Here is a 27,420-nt window from a genome sequence, read left to right on the forward strand (position 1 = left end):
GTCTCCATCCCCACAGTTACTGCAGTTCCCTGTCCCCGTGTCATTCTCTAGTTGTGCCACCTTCGACAACACACACATCTCTGTAGCAGGACTGAATTTGAATATATTTCAATTAAAAAAAGGTCTTAATTATTAGTGGAGAGGGTGTGGCACAGCAGTAGAGGATGATTCCAGAATGTGTCCGCATCTCAGCACTCCACTCCATAGCGGTCAAAGTGGCGCAGTAGGACCCCCAGCTGCAGGTGTATCTTTCCCATGGCAGTGGTCTGCAGACGGTAACGGTCAGCCCCACTATAGATCAGGTCACTGTTCTTCAGCTGAGGCCCACCTCCGACAAACAGCTGGGACAGCTGCTCTTGCCAGGAGCCCTGAGGGCGCCAAGTCACACACTCCAACTGGTGGAAGCCAGGGCTGGAGGGCACGTGGCAGAAGCCATAGCCATATAGCTCATGGCGGCCAAAGGAGTCTTGATGCCAAACCTGCAGGTGCAACTTGGGCCAACCTAGGAGAGTGAGAGAATGAAAACCAGTCAGTCTAAAATCCTGTATTTGCACATTCAGGCCCCGATGCTCAATAGTAAATGCGGGCTGTTAGCGCCGTACTAGCACCCGCATTTACCTGCGCAGAATGTTCAGAAGGGTCTAGAGCGGCAAACAGCACATGCACCAGGCCTTAGCGCACACAGCATGCAAATGCAGTCAAGCTCATGTTAATGAGGGCATTTTGTGTTCCTCCCCAATGCTCAGAAAACAGAACCCTAAACAAAATTAATGTCAGGTCAGAGCAGCAATTAAGGTATTGGAAGAGAGAATTTTCCATGATTCTCATGCTTTTCTCATGATTATTTCTGCAAAATCTGCCAGATTTGATTGTTCTTGGAAGTAGAAGGAAGCCCACGCAAGCCTTTAAGCGCTGGTTGTGAGAAACAGCAAACCCCACACATTGGCATCTCTTTCCTGCATCTAAATTTAAAGCATCCATGCTAACAGAAAAAAAACAAATTTAAAAATGCCCAGTGAAAGCACACACTGACGTCTGTTTCCTGCATCAATAAAAATGCTTAGATTTAGGCCACAGAAAACAGGTACCAATGTGGGCTTCACATTTGGGTTTTACCAGGCGCATATACATAGAAGCAGAGCTTAATGCGTAACTCTTCTGCGCATGCACCAAGCGCAATCCTCCCACTGAACTCCCTAATGCTCAACACTATGAGCACCTATATTTGCATCTCATTAGCACTGAGCATTAGGGCATTGTTTTTCTGCGCTGTTCCAGCGGTATTTTTACTGCACTGTTAGGAACAGCGCTGGAGTTTTGAGCATCAGGTCCTCAGCAAACCACCATAGCAGGGCACATACTTAGTAATGCAACAAAGCAAAAACATAAAAACTGACCAAACACGGCAGGTCAATGCCACCAGACAAAGATGGCGACAGACACAAAAAGGGTGGGGATGCATAGCACAACGTTAAGTTATCAGAGACATATCGATAGCAACTCCAGTAGTTAGAACATAAAGAAAAGGCTGGGCGGATGTCTACGTCCCAGAAACGCCAAAGAAAGACCATGATCAAGTATTTTACATCATATTCATTGTTGCTTTAATCATGAATTGAGAATGAGTGAGGCAGTTGGGCAGACTGGATGGACCGTTCAGGTCTTTATCTGCCGTCATTATGTTACTATGTACATATAAAGACGATAATGTGAGAAAACTATTGTACATCAAGCACAGTGGCTCTCACAGGAAAGAGGCTGTGCAAAAGAGAACAGATTGCTGTCTTTCAAAAGTGGATCCTTTCTTACAACTATCTAGGGGGAAGTAATCTTTGCACAATGCTTAATTTTGTTGGACAAATCCTGGGGTTAACAGATTATCTTTAGAAACTGTATTTCCAGTTTTTACAGCAAGACCCCTAAAACCCTAAACACAACTCCAAAATCAGAAGATTGCTCATCATAGGGAAGGGAAGGTCTCTTTTTCTTAAAATTTGGTCCAACCTTCTGCTGCTGGAATACAAGGCTGGAAGCATCTAGTTGAGTGAACAGTAGTGTTTTCCAGCGCAGACGCAGCAGAGCAAAACAAAGCGGATTAAATCGAGAAACCAAATTAGACTGATAAATTGAATTAAATAAAAGAAAAAAAAAAGAAAAAAAACCCTCTCCTACAGCTGAAATGAACAGAAAACTTCATCCCAAGGCATTGTAATGATGTAAAATTAATTTGCATTGAAGGGGGGCTCTGGGCTTTCTTGTCTGAAACTGTTGGCTCACTGAGCCGTGAATAATGAATTTCTTAATCTCTGTAATCCCCAAACTTCTGCTTTGAATCTTTTCTTTTTTTTTACAGCCTGAAAGGGCAGAACACAGGAATGGCACTTTCACAAACCACTGTTGGAAATAAAGAGGTAACAGAAAGACAGGTAAAAGGGGGTATTTGTTTATTGATTTCACGATTTTATATATCATTTTTCCCAGTAAAAGTAGCCAGTCCAAAACTATGAACCTTCCTTTTCACAGATCACTACTTAAAGCCCATCAGCAGTTCTGCATTCAGTTCTTGAAATCTTCTTAAGGTTACTGAGAGTATTTATTTATTTATTTCCAGGACTTGATATACCGAAAAAAAGGGCCAAAACTGGCAGCTCAGCAGTTTACAATGAAAAAGTTAGTAATCTGATGGTGGACAGAGAATGAACACAAGGACGAGAGACATAAGCACAGGTAGGCAGCTGCAGCTGGAGGGTGTGAGAAAGAGAATCTAGTTGGGACTGGCCTCAAAGACTGAGGCGGTCTTTAAATGAACTTTGAATTCTTGAAGAGAAAAAGGGGACCTAAGTGGGGGTTGGGGCCAAGGTAACTAAAAGCAGTCTCACGTGTGAGGGAGACATGAACAGAAGGAGCTGGGTCACAGAGCAAGTTATCAGAGGCAGAACAAAGAGCATGGATGGGTGAATAGGGGATCAACAGTCTATTCAGGTAGGCGGGGGACAAGAGACAAGAGTGGTTTTTAAAGACCAGAATGAGCAGCTTAAAGTGGATGTGAGAAGAAACTAGAAGCCAATGCTCAAGACGGAAAAGTGGGGTGACACGGTCAAAATAGTGGGCCAGGTGAATAAGTTTGACCGAGATAGATTGTATGAGTTGGAGACGTATTAACAAAATATAAAGGCAAACCAGCCTAGAGAGAATTACAGTAGTCAATACAAGAGACTATTAGGGCTAAGAAGAGTGTGAGAATAGAATGAGGTGACAAGAAAGGGTGAATGGCACAGATATGTTGGAGGGCAAAGAAGGAGTAACACATAACAGAGTCAATTTGCAGTTTAAAGGTCAAGTCAGAGTCAAATATGATCCCTAAGATCCTGACAGAAGAGCTGTAGTTGATGGGCCTGTTGTCAACTATAGGTAGTGAAGGCAGAGGAGAGGAGAGAGGAGTAAAGGCAACAGTTTCACATTTAGAAGGATTAGGGAAAAGACAGTTTTCTTAGGGCCAGGTTGAAACAGCAACTCAGGCAGGATTTCAAGCAAGAAGGGTCAGGACAGTGGTAGAACTGATGATGCAATATGCGGAATACCAACTGATTATAAGAGGAGACTTCAATATCACAGTGACCCCCTCACTGATTGTAAAGCTGCTAAGCAGCTGCTTGTGCTGAGTCACGAGGATACGGGGGTCAGTTTTTTGTTGACACAGCTGGATATGGTGGATGCATGGCGAACACGGAGTTTACTCACTATTCCAACATCCACAAGGTCTATGCCAGGCTAGAATACATTTTAGTGCCCACTGCTGCTTTTTCTTCACTATCTGTGTAATATTTAACCTTTGATAATTTCCGATCATGCGGCAGTAGAGATCACCTTGCGGGTGTCAGATAGGAGTTTGTCTCGCTGGTGGAGAATTAATTCTAATCTTATACAGAGACCCGTTTGCCATATTTTATGCAAGGCTTGTCAGGATTCTCTCAATGAAACTGAGGGTATTAGTGCGACTACACTTCCTATTTGGGTCAAAAAAAGGAAGGCTAGGGACCGGGAACTACTGAATCTCACAGATCAGTTGCGAGCTTTACAGAGGAGACACCAAGCTTCTTTTTAGGATGGGGATAAGCAGCAATATAAACAATCACACATGCAGATAGACAAATTACTGGATCAGAGAACATTTTGTTGTATAAATACTGTGACAAAAAGTGGGCTTCCAGACCTGAAAACTGAATTGTTTCATGAAGTGTATTTCTCCTAATTGGCCAGCAGATGGTGCATGTTTTGAGTTTTAATGCTGTTGCAGAAAGAGACTCTTCTTTCCAGTTTAAGCTTATGGAAAAGCAATCTGCAGTACCATTGGGCAGCTACTTTCAAAACTGATGCCCTGAATTTCAAATCTAGCCTAAAGGTACTGGATTTTTCCCAGCCAGGTAGCAGAGAGAGAAAGATCTCTTTACTAAGGCCCTGTGAGCTACTACTACTACTGTTTAGCATTTCTATAGCGCTACAACGCATACGCAGCGCTGCACAAACATAGAAGACAGTCCCTGCTCAAAGAGCTTACAATCTAATAGACAAGAAATAAAGTAAGCAAATCAAATCAATTATTGTGTACAGGAAGGAGGAGGGTAGGTGGAGGCAGGTGGTTACGAGTCAAAAGCAATGTTAAAGAGGTGGGCTTTCAGTCTAGATTTAAAGGTGGTCAAGGAAGGGGCAAGACGTAGGGGCTCAGGAAGTTTATGCCAGGCGTAGGGTGCAGCGAGACAGAAGGCGCGAAGTCTGGAGTTGGCAGTAGTGGAGAAGGGAACAGATAAGAAGGATTTATCCATGGAGCGGAGTGCACGGGAAGGGGTGTAGGGAAGGACGAGTGTGGAGAGATACTGGGGAGCAGCAGAGTGAGTACATTTATAGGTTAGTAGAAGAAGTTTGAACAGGATGCGAAAACAGATAGGGAGCCAGTGAAGCGACTTGAGGAAAGGGGTAGTATGAGTAAAGCGACCCTGGCGGAAGACGAGACGGGCAGCAGAGTTTTGAACCGATTGGAGAGGGGAGAGGTGACTAAGTGGGAGGCCAGCAAGAAGCAGATTGCAGTAGTCTAAACGAGAAGTGACAAGGGTGTGGATGAGGGTTTTGGTAGAGTGCTCGGAAAGAAAGGGGCGGATTTTACAGATGTTGTAAAGAAAGAAACGACAGGTCTTGGCAGTCTGCTGGATGTGAGCAGAGAAGGAGAGAAGAGTCAAAGATGACCCCAAGGTTTCGAGCCGAGGAGACAGGGAGAATGAGAGAGCCATCAACAGAAATAGAAAACGGGGGGAGCGGGGAGGTGGGTTTGGGGGGAAAAATGAGAAGTTCAGTTTTGGTCATGTTTAATTTCAGGTGGCGTTGAGACATCCAGATAGCAATGTCAGACAAGCACGCTGAAACTTTGGTTTGGATGCAAGGTGAGATATCAGGGGTAGAAAGGTAGATTTGGGAGTCATCAGCATAGGGATGGTAGGAAAAGCCATGGGATGAGATTAATGAACCAAGGGAAGAAGTGTAGATAGAAAAGAGGAGGGGACCAAGAACCCTGAGGTACGCCGACAGGCAGAGGGATAGAAGTAGAAGAGGATCCACCAGAGTGAACACTAAAGGTGCGGAGGGAGAGGTAGGAAGAGAACCAGGAAAGGACAGAGCCCTGGAATCCAAGTGAGGACAGGATATCAAGGAGTATGCTGTGATCGACAGTGTCAAAAGCAGCGGAAAGATCAAGAAGAATGAGGATGGAATAGAGACCTCTGGATTTAGCCAGTAACAGGTCATTGGAGACTTTAGTAAGAGCAGTTTCGGTTGAGTGGAGAGGGCGAAAACCAGATTGTAGTGGGTCAAGAATAGCATGTGAGGAGAGAAAATCAAGGCAGCGGCGGTGAACAGCACGCTCAAGTAATTTGGAGAGAAAAGGAAGGAGGGAGATGGGTCGGTAATTAGAGGGACAAGTAGGGTCGAGTGAAGGCTTCTTAAGGAGAGGTGTGACCACAGCATGTTTAAAGGCGTGGTACATTTTGAGGAAGAAAGGAGAAGTGTAGTTTCCTCTACAGTAACTTCAGGAAAGGAGGAAAAAGAATGAGGGGAAGGAGAGAGAGGGGAACGGACTAGTGGAGGGAGAGGTGGCGAGGTAGAGAATTCAAGGTTTATCTTTTGAACCTTGTCGTGAAAGAATTCAGCAAGGGTCTGAGGAGATAATGAAGGGGGAGTTGGGGGAGGGGGCACCTTGAGGAGAGAGTTCAATGTGGTGAAGAGAAGTCGAGGGTTAGAGCCAAGAGAGTTGGTCAGTTGGATATAATAATCCTGTTTGGCGCGTAAAAGAGCAGATTGGAAGGAGGTCAGCATGAACTTAAAGTGTAAGAAATCAGCAAGGGCCCGAGATTTCCACCAGAGGCGTTCGGCGGAGCGGGTACAGGAACGTAGGTAGCGGATATTAGAAGTCAGCCAAGGTTGTATAACCTGTGAGTAGCTATATTTCCTGAACTCCCCAGGTAGTAAACAAATGTTTAGATTTTTATAATTGATCCATATTCAGTTACCTGTTATTGTTTGCCGAGTTCAACTTTTTCTGTTCACTGTTCAAGTTCTGTGACAATAGACATTTTTAAGTTTATTGACTCTGCTGTTCTGGACTAAGAATCTTGGTATTTCTATGCTTGGTCCGTTGGACCCCTGGAGTGTGGCCCTGTGTCCTAGTAATCACTGAGGAATAACTTGAGAGTGGAAGACTAGCCCAGAGCGAGTGGGACCCAGCCGGTGGGAGGAGGGTGCTAGTATAGAACATGAGCCCAGGTGCAGGCGAGTCTGGGGAGATCCCTCAGGTGGACACAGGGTAACCCCCAGGCGGGTGCTTAGCATTTTGTGACAAATACAACTTGCATAGATGGGGTAATAAGTCAGGGAGATTGCTGGCGAATCTGGGTCGCCCACGTAAACACTTGGTAATTCATTTACATATCTGAGGGCAGCGGGTGGGGATGCGAAGTGAACAAGCCTTTTTGCAATATTACAAAGGCCTCTATACTAAAGTACCTTGCAATGCCATGCAGCAGGATGCCTTTTTTGCAGATCTGGATATCCCTTCTTTGTCTTACTCAGAGCGGGCCTTCTTGAATGCCCCAAATAAGGTAGAGGATATCAGAGCAGCTATAGCATCTTTGAAGCAGGTCAAATCACCAGGCCTGGATGGCTATGGCCAAGAATTCTACAAATTAATCCTGGATTTGGTGCTTCCCGTTCTACAGGTGTATCAGGAAAAAACAGAATATGGGTGAGCTGGGAAAGTACCAAAATAGAGCTTGTCTTGTTCTTCCCTAAGCCAGGGAAGGATTTAGAAAGGGTGGAGTCATTTCGTCCCACAGCCTTGCTTAATCAGGATTTGAAGATTCTGACAAAATCTTGACTTCCCGTTTGAATAGGTTTCTGCCCCAGTTAATAAATTCAGAAAAGATATGGTTTGTACCCGGTTGGTATACGGTATGCATCCTTCAATATCATCTGAGCAATTCTAGTGTTACACGGCCCTGGTGGTGAGCAGGGCCTTTGCTGAGTCTGGATGCGGAAAAGGCCTTCAACAGGGTAGTTTGTGATTATCTGTTTTAGGTGCTGAGGAAGTTTGATTTGGAAGAATCATTCAGTTCGTGGATTCATTTGTTGTACTCCACTCCAAATCCATAGTTAATGGTGAATGGGTTCCTGTTGAAGGTCTTTCAGCTACTGAGGGGCACCCGTCAGGGATGTCCTCTCTCTCTCCACTCTTGTTTATTTTATCTTTGGAACCGTTTGCGCAAAAGGTTAGGCAGCAACTGCATTTGCAGGGGCTCTGTATGGGGGACCAGGAGTAACGTATTCATTTGTTTGCAAATGATATACTGCTTTCTCTAGGTCGCCCTGCATTGGATTTGGGTAAAATCACAGATCCGATTTGTGCATTTGGAAGTCTTTTGGGTTTAAAGATGAACTTCTATAAGTCGAAGATGGGGGGGGGGGGGGGGGGGGGGGGGCTGACTGGCCGATTCGGTTGGCTTCTTCTAGCATAAAAGTATCTGGGTGTTCATTTGGATCCAGACTTGCGTATGATGTATAAGTTTAACATGCAGGCTAAGTTGGATAGCATTTAAAAAAAAAAAAAAAACTTGCCTTTGTCTCTACTGGTCAGATGTGCCTTGTTTAAAATGGTCATAAGTACATAAGTACATAAGTAGTGCCATACTGGGAAAGACCAAAGGTCCATCTAGCCCAGCATCCTGTCACCGACAGTGGCCAATCCAGGTCAAGGGCACCTGGCACGCTCCCCAAACGTAAAAACATTCCAGACAAGTTATACCTAAAAATGAGGAATTTTTCCAGTCCATTTAATAGCGGTCTATGGACTTGTCCTTTAGGAATCTATCTAACCCCTTTTTAAACTCCGTCAAGCTAACCGCCCGTACCACGTTCTCCGGCAATGAATTCCAGAGTCTAATTACACGTTGGGTGAAGAAAAATTTTCTCCGATTCGTTTTAAATTTACCACACTGTAGCTTCAACTCATGCCCTCTAGTCCTAGTATTTTTGGATAGCGTGAACAGTCGCTTCACATCCACCCGATCCATTCCACTCATTATTTTATACACTTCTATCATATCTCCCCTCAGCCGTCTCTTCTCCAAGCTGAAAAGCCCTAGCCTTCTCAGCCTCTCTTCATAGGAAAGTCGTCCCATCCCCACTATCATTTTCGTCGCCCTTCGCTGTACCTTTTCCAATTCTACTATATCTTTTTTGAGATACGGAGACCAGTACTGAACACAATACTCCAGGTGCGGTCGCACCATGGAGCGATACAACGGCATTATAACATCCGCACACCTGGACTCCATACCCTTCTTAATAACACCCAACATTCTATTCGCTTTCCTAGCCGCAGCAGCACACTGAGCAGAAGGTTTCGGCGTATCATCGACGACGACACCCAGATCCCTTTCTTGATCCGTAACTCCTAACGCGGAACCTTGCAAGACGTAGCTATAATTCGGGTTCCTCTTACCCACATGCATCACTTTGCACTTGTCAACATTGAACTTCATCTGCCACTTGCACGCCCATTCTCCCAGTCTCGCAAGGTCCTCCTGTAATCGTTCACATTCCTCCTGCGACTTGACGACCCTGAATAATTTTGTGTCATCGGCGAATTTAATTACCTCACTAGTTATTCCCATCTCTAGGTCATTTATAAATACATTAAAAAGCAACGGGCCCAGCACAGACCCCTGCGGGACCCCACTAACTACCCTCCTCCACTGAGAATACTGGCCACGCAATCCTACTCTCTGCTTCCTATCTTTCAACCAGTTCTTAATCCATAATAATACCCTACCTCCGATTCCATGACTCTGCAATTTCTTCAGGAGTCTTTCGTGCGGCACTTTGTCAAACGCCTTCTGAAAATCCAGATATACAATATCAACCGGCTCCCCATTGTCCACATGTTTGCTTACCCCCTCAAAAAATGCATTAGATTGGTGAGGCAAGACTTCCCTTCACTAAATCCGTGCTGACTTTGTCTCATCAGTCCATGTTTTTGTATATGCTCTGCAATTTTATTCTTAATAATAGCCTCCACCATCTTGCCCGGCACCGACGTCAGACTCACCGGTCTATAATTTCCCGGATCTCCTCTGGAACCTTTCTTAAAAATCGGAGTAACATTGGCTACCCTCCAGTCTTCCGGTATTACACTCGATTTTAGGGACAGATTGCATATTTCTAACAGTAGCTCCGCAAGTTCATTTTTTAGTTCTATTAATACTCTGGGATGAATACCATCAGGGTCCCGGTGATTTACTACTCTTCAGCTTGCTGAACTGACCCATTACATCCTCCAAGGTTACAGAGAATTTGTTTAGTTTCTCCGACTCCCCCGCTTCAAATATTCTTTCCGGCACCGGTGTCCCCCCCAAATCCTCCTCGGTGAAGACCGAAGCAAAGAATTCATTTAATTTCTCCGCTACGGCTTTGTCCTCCTTGATCGCCCCTTTAACACCATTTTCGTCCAGCGGCCCAACCGACTCTTTGGCCGGTTTCCTGCTTTTAATGTATCTAAAAAAGTTTTTACTATGTATTTTTGCTTCCAACGCTAATTTCTTCTCAAAGTCCTTTTTTGCCCTCCTTATCTCCGCTTTGCATTTGGCTTGGCATTCCTTATGATCTATCCTGTTACTTTCAGTTGGTTCTCTTCTCCACTTTCTGAAGGATTGTTTTTTGGCTCTAATGATTTCCTTTATCTTACTGTTTAGCCACGCCGGCTGACGTTTAGTCTTTTTTCCCTTTTTTCTAATACGTGGAATATATTTGTCCTGAACCTCCAGGATGGTGTTTTTAAACAGCATCCACGCCTGATGCAAGTTTTTTACTCTGCGAGCTGCTCCTTTCAGTCTTTTTTTCACCATTTTTCTCATTTTGTCGTAATCACCTTTTCTATAGTTAAACGCTAGCGTACTTGATTTCCTAGTTTCACTTCCTTCAATGCCAATATCAAAACCGATCATATTATGATCACTGTTATCAAGCGGCCCTCGTATCGTTACCCCCTGCACTAGATCATGAGCACCACTAAGGACTAAGTCTAGTATTTTTCCTTCTCTTGTCGGCTCCTGAACTAGCTGTTCCATGAAGCTGTCCTTGATTTCATCAAGAAATCTTATGTCCCTTGCGTGTACAGATGTTACATTACCCCAGTCTATATGCGGGTAATTGAAATCCCCCATTATTATTGTGTTGCCCAGTTTGTTTGCGTCCGTGATTTCCTTTAACATTTCCGCATCCGTCTGTTCGTCCTGGCCAGGCGGACGGTAGTACACTCCTATCACTATCCTTTTCCCCTTTGCACATGGAATTTCAATCCACAGTGATTCCAAGGAGTGTTTTGCTTCCTGCAGAATTTTCAATCTATTTGATTCAAGGCTCTCGTTAATATACAATGCTACCCCTCCACCAATCCGATTCACCCTATCACTACGATATAATTTGTACCCCGGTATGACAGTGTCCCACTGGTTATCCTCCTTCCACCAGGTCTCAGAGATGCCTATTATATCTAATTTTTCATTTAGTGCAATATATTCTAACTCCCCCATCTTATTTCTTAGGCTCCTGGCATTCGCATATAGACATTTCAAACTATGTTTGTTGTTCCTAAGTACATCATGCTTAGTACTTGACAGTATTAATTGGCAATCTTTTGTCTGATTTTTATTGTTATTTAAAGATACCCGATCTACTACAGTCTCTTTTGCAACCTCACTATCAGGATACTCTATCTTCCCTGTTATGGTGATATCTTTGAAAGATACCTTATCCCGAACCATGCTCTTTTGAGCGACTGTCGGCCTTCCCCCCATTTCTAGTTTAAAAGCTGCTCTATCTCCTTCTTAAACGCCGATGCCAGCAGCCTGGTCCCACTCTGGTTAAGATGGAGCCCATCCTTTCGGAATAGGCTCCCCCTTCCCCAGAATGTTGCCCAGTTCCTAACAAATCTAAAGCCCTCCTCCCTGCACCATCGTCTCATCCACGCATTGAGACTCTGGAGCTCTGCCTGTCTCTTGGGCCCTGCGCGTGGCACAGGTAGCATTTCAGAAAATGCTACCCTGGAGGATCTGGATTTCAGCTTTCTACCTAAGAGCCTAAATTTTGCTTCCAGAACCTCTCTCCCACATTTTCCTATGTCATTGGTACCCACATGTACCAAGACAGCGGACTCCTCCCCAGCACTATCTAGAATCCTATCTAGGTGACACGTGAGGTCCGCCACCTTCGCACCAGGCAGGCAAGTCACCAGGCGATCCTCACGTCCACCAGCCACCCAGCTATCTATATGCCTAATGATCGAATCACCAAGTACAACAGCTGTCCTAACCTTTCCCTCCCGGGCAACATTTGGAGATATATCCTCGGTGCGAAAGGATAATACATCCCCTGGTGGGCAGGTCCTGGCTACAGGAGTACTTCCTACTTCACCAGGGTGATGCTCTCCTTCTAGGAGACCTCCCTCCTCCAAGGTAGAACAGGGGCTACCTGACTGGAGGTGGGACTTCTCTACAACATCCCTGTAGGTCTCCTCTATGTACCTCTCTGTCTCCCTCAGCTCCATCAAGTCTGCTACTCTAGCCTCAAGGGAACGGACACGTTCTCTGAGAGCTAGGAGCTCTTTGCATCGGGCACACACATATGACACCTCACCAATTGGGAGATAATCATACATGTGACACTCAATGCAAAAGACTGGATAGCACCCCTCTCGCTGCTTCCCAAACCTCCTTATCCCCTACAGATGATCTCCTTCTGGGTGAGTTCTTAGAAAGGATGCTTCAATCTTTCCTTTGGAGAGGGAAGGTCCCCAGGCTTAGTTACTATAAACTTGTGATGGAGAAATCTAAGGGGGTTGCTGGAGCTCCTAATTTGCATCTCTATAATGCAGTGGCAAAGCTGAGGTGGATTAGGGAGTCGGGAGAGGAGTCGTCGATGATACGCTGAAACCTTCTGCTGAGTGTGCTGCTGCGGCTAGGAAAGCAAATAGAATGTTGGGTGTTATTAGGAAGGGTATGGAGTCCAGGTGTGCGGATGTTATAATGCCGTTGTATCGCTCCATGGTGCGACCGCACCTGGAGTATTGTGTTCAGTACTGGTCTCCGTATCTCAAAAAAGATATAGTAGAATTGGAAAAGGTACAGCGAAGGGCGACGAAAATGATAGTGGGGATGGGACGACTTTCCTATGAAGAGAGGCTGAGAAGGCTAGGGCTTTTCAGCTTGGAGAAGAGACGGCTGAGGGGAGATATGATAGAAGTGTATAAAATAATGAGTGGAATGGATCGGGTGGATGTGAAGCGACTGTTCACGCTATCCAAAAATAATAGGACTAGAGGGCATGAGTTGAAGCTACAGTGTGGTAAATTTAAAACGAATCGGAGAAAATTTTTCTTCACCCAACGTGTAATTAGACTCTGGAATTCGTTGCCGGAGAACGTGGTACGGGCGGTTAGCTTGACGGAGTTTAAAAAGGGGTTAGATAGATTCCTAAAGGACAAGTCCATAGACCGCTATTAAATGGACTTGGAAAAATTCCGCATTTTTAGGTATAACTTGTCTGGAATGTTTTTACGTTTGGGGAGCGTGCCAGGTGCCCTTGACCTGGATTGGCCACTGTCGGTGACAGGATGCTGGGCTAGATGGACCTTTGGTCTTTCCCAGTATGGCACTACTTATGTACTTATGTACCCCATGTTATGCCCACCGGAATTAGCTAGGGCGTTGGCAGGTACCTGGGACTGTTTAACATTGATGCATACGCCCTGGAGGGACGGAGGTGATGCCTCCAAAGGGCTCCTTAGGTCACTCCCTCGAGCCTGGAGTTGGTGGCATAGGCATTTATCTCCGGCAATTTCCTTTTTGGCAATTTGTAATAACGCAGATTTCCCAGAGAAGCAAGGGGACCTCTAGACTTCGGCTCTGGGAGCAGTGAGGATGTTGGACTATGGGGGATCTGGTAGCCTTGTTGGAAGATTGGAGGACTGGCCTAGCGGTCAGAGCACTGGGCTTTACATCCAGAGGTGGCCAGTTCAAATTCCACTGCTGCTCCTTGTGATCTTGGGCAAGTCACGTAACCCTCCATTGCCTCAGGTACCAACTTAGATTGCGAGCCCTCCAGGGACAGGGAAATGCCTAATATACCTGAATGTAACTCACCTTGAGACACTACTGTAAAAGTGCGAGCAAAATCCAAATAAATAAATTTCCATCATGTGAACAGGTCAAGCAGAAGTATAGCATTCCCAAATCCCACTTTATTCACTATTTACAGTTATGCCACTATTGGGGGGAACTGAAGCGGAAGGTGGAGGATAGTATACACTGGAATGAAACTGATGAGGGTCTCGGAGATTTACCTATCAAATTCAGGGTCTGTTATCAAGCCGCACTAGTGGTTTCTGCACAGCAATAATGATGGAGCCCGTTTAAAGTAAATGGGCTTTGTTGGAATTACTGCACTGGGAGCTGCTAGCACAGCTTGATAAAAAGAGGCCCTTAATAAATTAGAGATTTGGTATAAAGACATTTTTATAGCTGGCTCCACTTCCCACATGAATTCCACAGCCAGACTCTGGCAGGAAGAGCTGGGCATAGATATTACAGTTTGAGTACCTATTGGGATTCTCTTCTGTCCCTCTGCAGGAAATTATGTTGAAGCTATCTCATAAGGTGTATATTACTAAGTGCAGAGGGGTCCAGATGAACCTCTGGGACTCCGATGAGTGACTGAAATGCAACAGGCAGCCAACAACAGTCCTATATGCCTTAGACTGTCCCTTGCTAGCTGACCTGTGGAGTTCAGTTCAATTTGCCTTTGGGCAAGTACTTGGTAAACCCAGTTTACATATATTCTGTTAATGTTGGTGGATTGGGAACCTGAAGAGAGTAGGGAGTCCAACAGAATAGTCTTCATTGCACAGAAGTAGTTTATTCTCTATGCTATTTTGATGGCAAAAAAGCTGATTTTAAAGGGATGGATTTCAGTAACTGCTCCTAATCCCTTGTGTAATGTAGTTTTTCCAGGATCACCTCCAGGTCCCGACTGAGGGAGATGCATAGGGGGTCCTCCATCCTACATCTTTGTTTGGCGGGGGGGGGGGGGGGGGGGGGGGGGGGGGGGGGGGGGGGGGGTGGGGGGGGGAAGCAAGGGTGTGGATGGGAGGGGATGTATCTGTTGATCGGATGTTGTGAAGGATTTTTGGAAGGGAGGGGTGCTCTAAAAACTTGCATCCTGCAGGTTTTTACAGTCCCTCTGGATAACAGTCCACCAGGGGACCAGTTGATTTCATTATGGACTGTGCAAAGCTGTATAGTTTTTTTTCTGAGTTGAAGATCTGTGTACAGTGCCTACTGGGAAATCACTAAGTTGACTGTATACTTGTTTGGGTTGCTCCTTGCAGGTTACCAAGAGGACAGGGAAGGGTTGCTAAAGCAATACAGGGCCTGCACCACAGCCCCTACTTCCTGCACCTGTATAAGAAGACGTTTTCCTGAGTTTCTGCAGTCGGGCCCTTCCACGACTGCATTTGAATTCTGACTAGAACACCAACTTTAAACCCCCAATTTCGGCATTGTTCATTTTAACTATTTTTCTACAATAAAGCTCCTGAACTTCGTATTTGTCATCTGTGTGCCTTGACCACATTATAAGCTAGGGATGGGCTCTCTTGAAATGAATGTAGAGGGCACACTAGGTGTACATAATGCCAAACTCTCTAGAGGTTGCCCAGAGTTGGGGGTGCAATTTTGGGTGTGGAACACAGATCTACATGTAAACTAATTAGCTAATTAAGCGCCAACACTTAGTGGCATTAATAAGCACTCAATTAGCAATAATTAGGAATTACACACAGATCTGCCCTATACCCTATTCTATAGCACAACATAAGAACATAAGTATTGCCATAGTGAGACAGACCGAAGGTCCATCAAGCCCAGTATCCTGTTTCCAATAGTGGCCAATCCAGGTCACAAGTACCTGACAAGATCCCAAAAAAGTACAATATATTTTAAGCTGCTTATCCTAGAAATAAGCAGTGGATTTTCCCCAAGTCCATTTTAATAATGGCTTATGGACTTTTCTTTTAGGAAGCCATCAAAACCTTTTTTTTAAACCCTGCTAACTGCTTTTACTACATTCTCTGGCAACGAATTCCAGAGTTTAATTACACATTCAGTGAAGAAATATTTTCTCCAATTCGTTTTAAAATTTACTAATTTGTAGCTTCATTGCATGCCTCCTAGTCCTAGTATTATTGGAAATTTCATAGCGTGTAGCGCCAAAGGGGCAGTGGCATTCTCAGAAAATAGGTTTAATGTTATAGAATACCTGCATTTGCTCGCCAACTACCATTATTTGGGCACCAGCTTTTAAGTGCTTTCACCCAAAGTTAGTTGTGAAATGTGCAGCAAGCTAGTATTCTGTATAGGTCGTTCTGCGCCATTTACAGAATACTAGCTTAACGCAGATCATCCCAGTGCCTAACTTGGGGCGCCATTTGCTGAATTTCCCTCATCATGTACACTTTGAAGAAGAGGGGCAAACTTAACATTTGTTAGAAATTAAAGAAAAAAAATCCAAACAAAAATGAAAAAAAATCCAAACAAAAATGACATGAAAAAAGTCCTGGATGCTCCACCCTACTGAAAACTCCATAGAGCAAGGATTGTGTGTCTAACTGTTGGACACATCTAGCAGCACTATAGAAATTATTCATAATTACTCAGGAAGGCTTAAAATACTAAACCCTGTGCTTGCTGGAGACATGAAAAGAAATGACAGTATGTGACAAACATTCAAATATCTGTCAGGCAGGATTTTCCGTACAAGACGCAGTTCAAGGACAAAAGCCATGGTGTGAAACTAGAAGGAGGGAGGCTCAAAAGGAAAATATGGCAAAATTATTTCCTAAAAAGGTGGCGAATGACCGAAAATATCATCAGTAAAGGCAGGAGCAAGCACACCTGGCTTAAAGTCTCACTGCAAGAAACAACATTATCCAGAATATGGAAGAGTATTATCAAAACGTGTATTATAAAAAAAATATTTAATTAACAATATTTAATACTGTTGACGAACCATCACAAAAATCAGTCCAGTAGGCAGGCAACATTTGCATTAGATAATTTAGGGAGTTTTTTTTTTTTTTTTTACAAAAGATCAGCTCCAGTCATCTGCAGAAGGGCCCATAGGAATAAAACAGGACCTGCTGAAGATTACTCAAGCTAACCTTTAATAAAAGGCCCCCTCACACCGCATGCATGGGACAGCTTGGTGAACCAAGGAGGTCTGTATCAGTGGTTATGTGATCTGCTAATGACCTGTATGATCCTTCTCATCACATTCTCTTTTTGACAGGAGCAGTTCTCATGGAATGATTTGCTGCACACGTAATGTAGAATATATGCACTCATCTTCAGAAAATTAAATTAGTTTAAAAATGATTTACTCTTTAATTAAGGGTTTTGTTCTGGTGCCACGTGCTGGGTTTTCCCTAACTCCCTACATCTCCACTCTGGGGTTACTCAGGCAGTCAGTACAAGGAGTTCACAGCTCCTAGAGAGCAGAATACCACCCTCCTCGACATTCCTCTGATTCCCGGTAACCATCAGAGCGATACAAAACAAGCCACAAACATTTTTACCTTGCAAGCCTTTCGTGGCAAAGTGTATGTCGATGGGATGGGACCAGAAAGCCATCTCTTCGTTTTGGGGATTGTCGACTTGGGTCTGTCCTTCCGCCACCCCAGACAATAACTTCCAAGCACTACCTGAAGAACAAACAAAGACATCAGCTCCCAACCCCCAACGGTACAGCATGCCTGCATCCGAACACACTGTTCTCCATCACTGTCAGGAAATTAAACAAAGGCTTTGGGTTATTAAACAGCTCTGCATGTGGGGACAGTTGCTCAATTCTGTAAACAGAGACCTTAAACTCAGGTCAGGGAATGTCTAGGTGTCACACTGATACTGGAACGCACTGCTCTGTTACATCTATAAAGCCTCTCGAGGTATTAGGCCTATCAATACATTGTTCCATTTATTATTTCCATATGTTATTAACAGCTCTTCTCCTCAGGTATCACAGCAGCTGACAATAAAAAAAAAAAACAACCTCTAGTTACAATGAATCATATCTCATCCCCTCAAAAAAAAAAAAAAACTCCTCCTTCAGAGTTCCCTACTCTTTTGCGCCTCAGTTAATATGAACCTGAGGAAAGGTACCTCTTTCCTAGGAATAGATTTAAGTATGTTACACGGTGTAGGTCAGGAAGGACGTCAGAGGTCCTGAGTTCAGGGGTCTGCGCTGCATGTGTGTTTATGTGTTGTGGCTGTTTTGCTTATGGGAATGGAATGTTATGTACATCATGGTTTCTGGGAGAATATTATTAATGTATTCTGTTATATTCTTATAATATTCAAGAGTATCTATATAAATAAATCCCACCTCGAATGTTCTGAATCTCACTCCAAATCACTGAAGCACTGAACTCCTGTAGTCTTCATAGGCTAGGCTATCAGGAGGACCAGTCACCCTCACTCATAGACCCGCCCTCAGCCACGCCCCATCTGTACTTAAAACGCTACCTCAACGTTCTGAAGACAAAACCTGCTGAAGCCATCTGCACACTCCCTCAAGGGTTTGTTAGTTCATGGTGGTGAAGCCATGAAACTCACCATCTCTGTGTTCCCTGCCCTCGCGTCAAACGTCATGATGTCGAGGGCACAACACAGACGGCCATCAACACGCCAGCCACCACCCACACACGTCACTCACTCCATCCCTCCCACTTCAAGCCTGTCACGCCCCTAACAAGCACTTACACACTCCCCCCTCCCTTCGCGTTACTGCCTGCCCCGCCCCCGACCCTCTCGAGACCACCTTTACCTCCGCAAAACCTGGCCCGAAGCCTCTGCGTCCCTGTGCTGACGGCAGTGAAGTTCTTTTCAGGGCTGCGGGGCGTGCCTTGATGAAGGAGTATCTGACATCTCTGTGCGTGCATCTGACATCAGACGCATGCACAGACACGTCAACAGAAGCTCCTTCAACAAGGAACGCCCCACAGCCCTGAAAATAACTTCACCTCCATCAGTACACGTACGCAGAGGCTTCGGGCCAGGTTTTCCGCAGGTAAAGGTGGTCTCCACGGGGTTGCGCCACGGGGGAGGCACCCCAGCAGTAACGCCAAGGGAGGGGGTTCTAATCCGACGGAGCGGGGAGTGTAAAACTCGGTGGGAGGGCCAAGAAGGGGGCGTACTATTGCGACTGAGGGGGTCTAGAACTCGGGAGGGACTAGGGAAGGACACACGAAGGGGAGCCTTGCTAGCGCCCGTTTCATTGCGATTTGAAACGGGCCTTCGTTACTAGTAATAAATAAATTCATAATACTCTCCCAGAAGCCATAATGTGCATGATTATGTTTTGCTTATAAGGATTACTACTACTACTACTACTATTTAGCATTTCTATAGCGCTACAAGGCTTACGCAGCGCTGCACAAACATAGAAGAAAGACAGTCCCTGCTCAAAGAGCTTACAATCTAATAGACAAAAAATAAATAAAGTAAGCAAATCAAATCAATTAATGTGAACGGGAAGGAAGAGAGGAGGGTAGGTGGAGGCGAGTGGTTACGAGTCAAAAGCAATGTTAAAGAGGTGGACTTTCAGTCTAGATTTAAAGGTGGCCAAGGATGGGGCAAGACGTAGGGTCTCAGGAAGTTTATTCCAGGCGTAGGGTGCAGCGAGACAGAAGGCTCGAAGTCTGGAGTTGGCAGTAGTGGAGAAGGGAACAGATAAGAGGGATTTATCCATGGAGCGGAGTGCACGGGAAGGGGTGTAGGGAAGGACGAGTGTGGAGAGATACTGGGGAGCAGCAGAGTGAGTACATTTATAGGTTAGTAGAAGAAGTTTGAACAGGATGCAAAAACGGATAGGGAGCCAGTGAAGGGTCTTGAGGAGAGGGGTAGTATGAGTAAAGCGACCCTGGCGGAAGACGAGACGGGCAGCAGAGGATGCAATCAAAACAGAAACACAAACACATGCAACGCATAAAAGTCATAAAAAACAAACCCTGTAACTTCTCCAGCAGCTTGACTACAGAGATAAACTCACCCAGGCAGGCTGAAATCAGGGTCTCTGTCCCACACTGTGTAACAATTAAATCTATTCCTGGTCGTGAGGTGCCTTAAGTTTATGCTGTATTTAGCTCAGGTGCGAAACAGTGAGGAAGTCAGAAGGGACCAGCTGAGCAGAGTAGTCTATATTTATCTTAAACACTGATGATTACATGGCTATCAGGTATTACTTACATGTTTTATGGCAGATGACATATCTTGGGACATGAAGAAAAGAAAGATGTAGTGGGAGTCAATCTATTACTGGCCCCAGCAATCTGAATTCCTGTTCTAGAACTGGGTTCAATTTTTTTTATTGTATTTTTATTGAACAAGAGAAAAGCACAAACAAAATATATTACAAATATCTGTATGCAGAGAAATCAAGTTGAACCCCAACTATCACTACTACAGAGGCACAGTACTGAAACTAAATGACAAGCTAACCAATAAGAAATTTAATTGGATTGTGCACCCTGACCATTCATGAGACAATATACATGTTCCCCCCCCCCCCTATAATAGCTAAATAACTAACCCCCCTCATCATTAGCCCCCCCCCCCCCCGATTCCCAGAGGCTGGTTCCTATCCCACCCCATATCTCCATTTTGTTAATTATTGGACAACTACAGCAGGCACTCGCGGCTCTTCTGCCACAGATCACTGCAGGGAATGGGACGTCCCCGGGTCCGGTCAAATGAACCTCCACCCTCCCACTCCGCCATTTGTTTCATACTAGCGTACCATTTAGCGAGAGGGGGAGGAGTTCTGTCCACCCAGTGCTGCAACATAACTTTCTTAGCCAACACTAGGGCCAAGAGAGTGAGCTGGATCTCATGCAACCCCACATTGGGAGTTATCTTATAGGCCAGAAGGAAACAACGTGAAAGGTCCTGCTCCATCACTCCCACTCCCAACATTAGAGCTCCTCTGGCCTGCTAGCTGAGCAAATGACTTGGAGGCTCTCCATGCCTTACCCACTCGGTACCTCTAAAGTCTGTAATGACCTGTTCCTTGCCAAATCCAGAGGCCACTACTCCATCCTCATCCTCCTTGATCTATCCGCCACTTTTGACACTGTCAATCATGACTTACTTCTTGCCACACTGTCCTCATTTGGGTTCCAGGGCTCTGTCCTCTCCTGGTTCTCCTCCTATCTCTCCCACCGCACCTTCAGAGTTCACTCTCATGGATCTTCCTCCACCCCTATCTGTTGGTGTTCCCCAGGGATCTGTCCTTGGACTCCTTCTCTTCTCAATCTACACCTCTTCCCTAGGCTCCCTGATCTCAACTCATGGTTTCCAGTATCATCTCTATGCTGATGACACCCAGCTATATCTCTCCACACCAGACATCACCGCAGAGACCCAGGCAAAGGTATCAGCCTGCTTATCCGACATTGCTACCTGGATGTCCAACCACCACTTGAAACTGAACATGTCCAAGACCGAGCTCATCGTCTTTCCACCAAAACCCATGTCTCCTCTTCCTCCACTTTCTATCTCAGTTGATAACACCCTCATCCTCCCCGTCTCATCTGCCCGCAACCTCGGAGTCATCTTTGACTCTTCCCTCTCCTTCTCTGCGCATATCCAGCAGATAGCCAAGATCTGCTGCTTCTTCCTCTTTAACATCAGCAAAATTCGTCCTTTCCTCTCTGAACACACCACCCGAACTCTCGTCCACACTCTCATTACCTCTCGCCTTGACTACTGCAACTTACTCCTCACCGGCCTCCCACTTAGCCATCTATCCCCCCTTCAATCTGTTCAGAACTGTGCTGCACGTCTCATATTCCGCCAGAACCGATATACTCATATCACCCCTCTCCTCAGGTCACTTCACTGGCTTCCAATCAGATACCGCATTCAATTCAAGCTTCTCCTTCTTACCTACAAATGCACTCAGTCTGCTGCCCCTCACTACCTTTCTACCCTCATCTCCCCTTACGTTCCCGCCCGTAACCTCCGTTCATTGCACAAATCCCTCCTCTCTGTACCCTTCTCCACCACCGCCAACTCCAGGCTCCGCTCATTCTGCCTCGCCTCACCCTATGCTTGGAACAACCTTCCTGAGCCCTTACACCAAGCTCCCTCCCTGCCCATCTTCAAGTCTTTGCTTAAAACCCACCTCTTCAATGCTGCATTCGGCACCTAACTCTTACCGTTCAGTAAATCCAGACTGCCCCAATTTGACCGCCCCTATCGGACTGACCATTCACTTGTCTCTTAGATTGTAAGCTCTTTGAGCAGGGACCATCCCTCTATGTTAATTTGTACAGCGCTGCGTAACCCTAGTAGCGCTTTAGAAATGTTAAGTAGTAGTAGTAGTACCACCCAGAAAGTTTTATTATAAGCGACGGGCATCTGCATCATCAAGTGTGGAGAAAGCACGAAATTTCTTATTTACGTTACGTAAAGCGAGGAGATAGTGTCGCAGCTGTATATAGGAAAATAGAGATTTTGGGGAGAGGTGTCATTTGTCCTGACAAGTAGTGAAGGAAAAGATCCCGTCTCCCCCCCCCCCCCCCCCCCAGTCATTTGGCCTACATATCTGCAACCATTATGTGCCCATCCCACAAAAGAAGTTGTGCGTTGACCTGCAGGGAACCCCGGGTTATGACGAACCTCCAAAAAGGGCGATGGGCCAGACGCCCCCCCCCCAACCTCTGCCGCCACCAGTCCCACGCCATCTGAAGTGGTCTCAGAAGCGGAGAGAGTTTAACTCGAGATCCACGGGCGTGCAGAGCATTAAAAGACAAATGATGGGGAGGCAGCACTATCCCAAACACAAGCAGGTGCAAACACAAAGTGTCTCGAATGTAGTTCATGAATCCACTGGATGGTCACGAATCCACTGGATAACCGCTGCAACGTTATAGAGCCTAAGATCCGGTAAGTTAACCCCCCCCCCCCCCCCCCCCCCCCCCCTCACTTTTATCACTAATACATTTATTATACCCAATTCGGGCATGTCGCTCTGCCCATACGAAAGAGGAGATCATCCCCCTATAAAACCTCTCCTCATTGCTATGGACCCACAACGGCATCATCTGAAGGGGATATAAAATCTTGGGGAACAGAACCATTTTAACCAATGCCACTCGGCCCAAAAACAAAATAGGATAATCTTTCCAACGCTGACAGTGCGCGTGAATCATCTCTCATTTTTCATGAATGTTTTTCCTATACATCGTGGAAAAATCAAGATGTAGGTATACTCAAATATTTCATTGGGCCCGTCGACCACGCCAGTGGGAAGTCGGGCCAGCTCTTACATTCACAATTAGTAGACAGCGCTAATGCTTCCGCTTTCTCAAAATTTATCTTGAGCCCCGAAAATGAACCAAATTTCTGAACAAGATCAAGAGGGGGATCCCCCCCCCCCCCCCCCCCGAGACGCCTGACCCAAGAATACTAGCATGTCATCCGCAAAAAGGTTAATTTTGTACTCATGACCGCCCACAACTATACCTTGAATCTCCATCGATTGCCTAATTTTATTAGCCAGGGGCTCTAGGGCAAGGACAAACAGCATGGGAGATGAGGCATCCCTGTCTCGTACCCCACTCCAAGGCAAATGAGGGTGTCAAACTGCCATTGATCAATATTTGTGCCGTGGGACTTCTGTAAAGGGCTCGAATACCAGTCAGGAATTCCCCATAAATGCCAAACTGCGGCAGAACGCAAAAAAGGTAATCCTAGATGATTTTATCAAATGCTTTTTCCGCGTCGAGGCTGGCAATTATAGCATCTCCCGATCGTCCTTTGGCTTGAATGGCGTTCAAGGCGCGCAATATATTTGTGGAGGCATATCTCCCAGGCACAAAACCAGATTGATCCCCATGTACCAAAGAGTGAAGCACCCTATTTAATCGGGCAGCCATGATGCTGGCAAACAGTTTTATGTCCTAATTTAACAAAGAAATAGGACGGTATGAGCCCAGTTGTTCCTTATTACGGCCAGGTTTAGGTAACACTGTTATAGATGCAAGTGTCAGGGTTCCCGTGGGCTGTCCAGGAGTGCAGAAGGCCTGGCATAAGTCACAAAATGGCCCCACAATCTGGGTCCCCAGTAGTTTGTAATACTCAGGCCCCAAACCATCTGGCCCAGGAGCCTTTGCCAACTTGAGCTTCTTGATAGCAGCTTGTATTTCAGTCCCCTGGACCGGAGTGTTTAAAGTATCTAACTGCTCCTGAGACAGCGAGAGAAGCCAAAGTCCCTGGAAAAACAACTCATGCTGCTGGCCCGAGTCATATAGCGCCTTATAGAAGTCCACAAAAGCTGATTCTGTCTCCTCAGCCTGGGTTAATCTCTGCCCTGAGGGAGCCTTAATACCAGTTATCATTTGCTTTGCAGGCCTGTTGCGAACTAAGGTAGCCAGAAGTCTGCCCGCCTTGTTCCCCATCTATGCAAATTATATTTATATAGCTGGATGTCCCTCAAAGCCCGTCTGTTTAAGCAGACATTTATCTTGTTTTTCAATTCTCTAAAAGTGTCCCTAGCCCCCTCCACTCCCCGCGCAACTAGGGCCCGAGCTTCTTGTAGCTGCCGAAGCTGAATCAAAAGCTCCCCATCTCGTTGCTTACGCGTTTGGGTCATATATTCTATGATTTTCCCTGTCATCACCACCTTCTCAGCATCCCCATAGATGACCGGATCTGTGTCGCTGGGATCGTTATCAGTAAGGTAGTGCCTCCATTCCTCCTCCAAGAACACCCGAAATTCAGATTCTAAGTATAGTGTAGGGTTCATGCGCCAGCCTGCGCTACTCTTTCTCAGTGAAAGCTTCAAGTCCACCCAGACCATATCATGGTCCGAGACTACTCCCACATCAATTGCTGCAGAACAAACTCCTGAAAAAAGAGATGGCCTGAACTTTATGAACATAGGAATAGAAGTATTCCCGCCCAGATGGCACATCTGCCGTCAGGATCCTGAACTATTTTATGGCAGGTGCTATCCAACGCTTTATGCATGAGGATGGCTACCCCTCGTTGTCTATTATTAAAGGAAGCAGAGACCAGTGGTTAGGTATATTCTCTGTCATCCAGATGTAGCGCCCTCCAGGTGTCTACCAGCCCAAACTCTTTCTGTAGTAGCCCTATCCCTTTTACCTCTTTCCCCTTGGGCCTTGCTTTCAGCGGGTTACAATCAACTAATGGGTCGGCCGTGATATTAAAATCTCCCCCCAGAACCAACTGATACCCCTGAAATGGAGTCAAGGCGGTCATCAACAGGGAGAAGAACCTTTGTGAGTATATGTTCGGGGCATATGCTGAACACAAGGCAACCCTAGCGCCCTGAAGTATTCCCGCCCAGATGGCACATCTGCCGTCAGGATCCTGAACTATTTTATGGCAGGTGCTATCCAACGCTTTATGCATGAGGATGGCTACCCCTCGTTGTCTATTATTAAAGGAAGCAGAGACCAGTGGTTAGGGTGGTGGACTTTGGTCCTGGGGAACTGAGTTCAATTCCCACTTCAAGACAGGCAGCTCCTTGTGACTCTGGGCAAGTCACTTAACCCTCCATTGCCCCAGGTACAAATAAGTACCTGTATACAATATGTAAGCCGCATTGAGCCTGCCATGAGTGGGAAAGCGCGGGGTACAAATGTAACAAAAAAAAAAAAAAAAACAGCCCTGCTTCAGCTTTATGTGTTCTAATGGGGTGAGATGGCTTTCCTGAATCATAAGCACATCCACCTTTAAATGCCTGCTGTAGTTTAAAATGTTCTTGCGTTTAATGGGGGAGTGAATACCACCTACATTGAGAGTAGCCACCCTTAGGCTATCCATCCCACCGCCCACCAGTATAACCTGTGTCTGCCCAATATGACAAGATAACTCTCCAGAGCGATGTCCCAGCAAGACCGCTCCATGAGCAGGAAAAACCTTCCTGTACTTGTGCACTTAGTAGTAGCAGTGCAAGTGCCAACTCAAAGCCTCACAGCCTCTTCACCCTTCCCTCCCAGCCCTTAAGACCCCTCCCTTCCTTCCCCTGTCCTGTTAGAGCAAAGCCACCCCCCCCCCCCCCGGAACCCAAGTGAACTCTCCCAAACCCCTCCCCACCCATACTACCAACATCCAACACCCTTCACTCATAACCCTCCTGCAAAACCCGATTCTCCAATACTATCCTACACACAACTCCTGCTCCCCTCCCCCTATCACCCAACAAAACATCATGGATTAACCGCACATTTCAACCATCAAACACCAATGAGTTAAGCAAATTTAACACAAATAATCGCAATAAACAGTGACTTGTCATGAACAAACCTCAGCCTCCACTGGAAACAGCGTCCTCCCCTCTTCGAGGAGAGAACGTGTTTGGTTTTGGATTATATATTGCCCATAGTTCTCTACAATAGGGTTTTTCCTCCTTTTTTTCTGTTATTGAAAATGAAACGGTCAATAAAATACTTGAGTTAAAAAACGATTAGATAACATTTTCCAAAAGAGAATTTGACTCTGACCTGCATGGACCCCCCATTTGCAGAAGAGGCTATGCTGGGGGAAGCCACTTGCCCCCATGATCTGCCCAATAATGTGGACTTCTGCCATAGCCCTGAAAGAAAATAAGAACAATGGTGAATAACAATGCACTGTGTAAAAAGCTAAAACCTAGGAGTAACAAGCTTCCCTTTAGCTTGGCAGCCCATCTGGCACTGAAGACTGAACCACTCCTAGCTTTTACCCCATTCAACAGAGGGACTTGGGAGTTCCAAAGTCCCCAAGTAAAACTATAAATCACTGCAGTAAAAGCAAGACTGGATCAACCTTATCAGGCCAATCTGGAACCACTTTTAGTAACCCTAAATGTGCATTTGGCAAATGCAGGAGGGCCACAGCCCCTACTGCAGAGGTGCCAAGTTACCCCGTTTTAGGAGGGAGATTTTAGGTCAGCCCCAGCTTTCTGACAAACCTATCAAGGTGCTGTATCCGTTTTTTACCTTTTGCCAGGTGCATTGTGGTGCACTCTGGCACACACCCCTCGAGCATGAATTTCAATGGGTAGAATTAAGAACTATAAACCCCACATTGCTTAAAGAGGGTGTAAATTGAAAAAAACAGAAATACATTGAAACCTGCATAAGTAATAAAAGAAATGCAACGAATACACAACATCATAAAAAAAACGACACTCACTCCAAAGTGAAAAGAAAAACATTTCCCCTCCCCGTACAGCGAAGTTCACAGGAACGCGCTTCGCCTCGAGCCTAGCGACGCTACCGGAGAGGGAGTGGGCCCATGCGTCACTTCCTACGTACCCGGTACCCCCGGACCGGGACCTGCACACACGACGTTCAGAGGCCCTTAAGTCTCCGTGCTTAATTCCAAAACCGTTCTCAGCCCTTACCTCCTTGCTTAATCCCCGCGCCGCGTTGCCCCTCTGTTGCTATGGGAACCACGCGCGGTCCGTTGAGTCACGCAAGCCGATCGAGGGTCACGTGCTCCTTGTTGTGGTGGGCTAGAGAAAGATTTAACCTCCTTGGATTTTACTACGTCTCGACAGGGAGTAACTGGAGGCAATGAAAAAAGCAAGGGTGGGCGGGGAATAAAAGGGCTTGCAATTTATTGGTTAAGGGGTGGAATGAGAGGCAGGAGGTTGGTGGTGTCTGATTGTAGGTGGGTCTGCTCTGGGGCCTCAGCCACCACGAGCGTGTAAAAAGTTACTTCGCCGTACTTGTTGCCTTGCCTGTATACGACTATC

The 27,420-nt window shown here is 45.8% G+C and overlaps 1 protein-coding gene across 6 annotated transcripts; it reads right to left on the reverse strand.

Moving 5' to 3' along the window:
* Positions 1-27,152, reverse strand: B9D2 (B9 domain containing 2). Of its 6 annotated transcripts, none has more exons than XM_030218945.1 (4): positions 27,067-27,152; positions 26,183-26,274; positions 17,228-17,353; positions 1-502 (listed from the first exon to the last, which is right to left on the reverse strand). In XM_030218945.1, the coding sequence occupies exons 2-4, from the start codon at positions 26,268-26,270 to the stop codon at positions 189-191; spliced, it is 528 nt and encodes a 175-aa protein (XP_030074805.1). In that variant the 5' UTR covers positions 26,271-26,274; positions 27,067-27,152; the 3' UTR covers positions 1-188. The 6 variants fall into 6 exon arrangements, with proteins under 6 accessions (XP_030074805.1, XP_030074803.1, XP_030074804.1 ...); XM_030218943.1 differs by lacking the exon at positions 27,067-27,152 and adding an exon at positions 26,978-27,055; XM_030218944.1 differs by lacking the exon at positions 27,067-27,152 and adding an exon at positions 26,896-26,973.
* Between the last annotated feature and the right edge of the window lie 268 nt (positions 27,153-27,420).

This window comes from Microcaecilia unicolor, chromosome 11 (assembly GCF_901765095.1).
Source record: "Microcaecilia unicolor chromosome 11, aMicUni1.1, whole genome shotgun sequence".
In the NCBI taxonomy this organism is placed as follows: domain Eukaryota; kingdom Metazoa; phylum Chordata; class Amphibia; order Gymnophiona; family Siphonopidae; genus Microcaecilia; species Microcaecilia unicolor.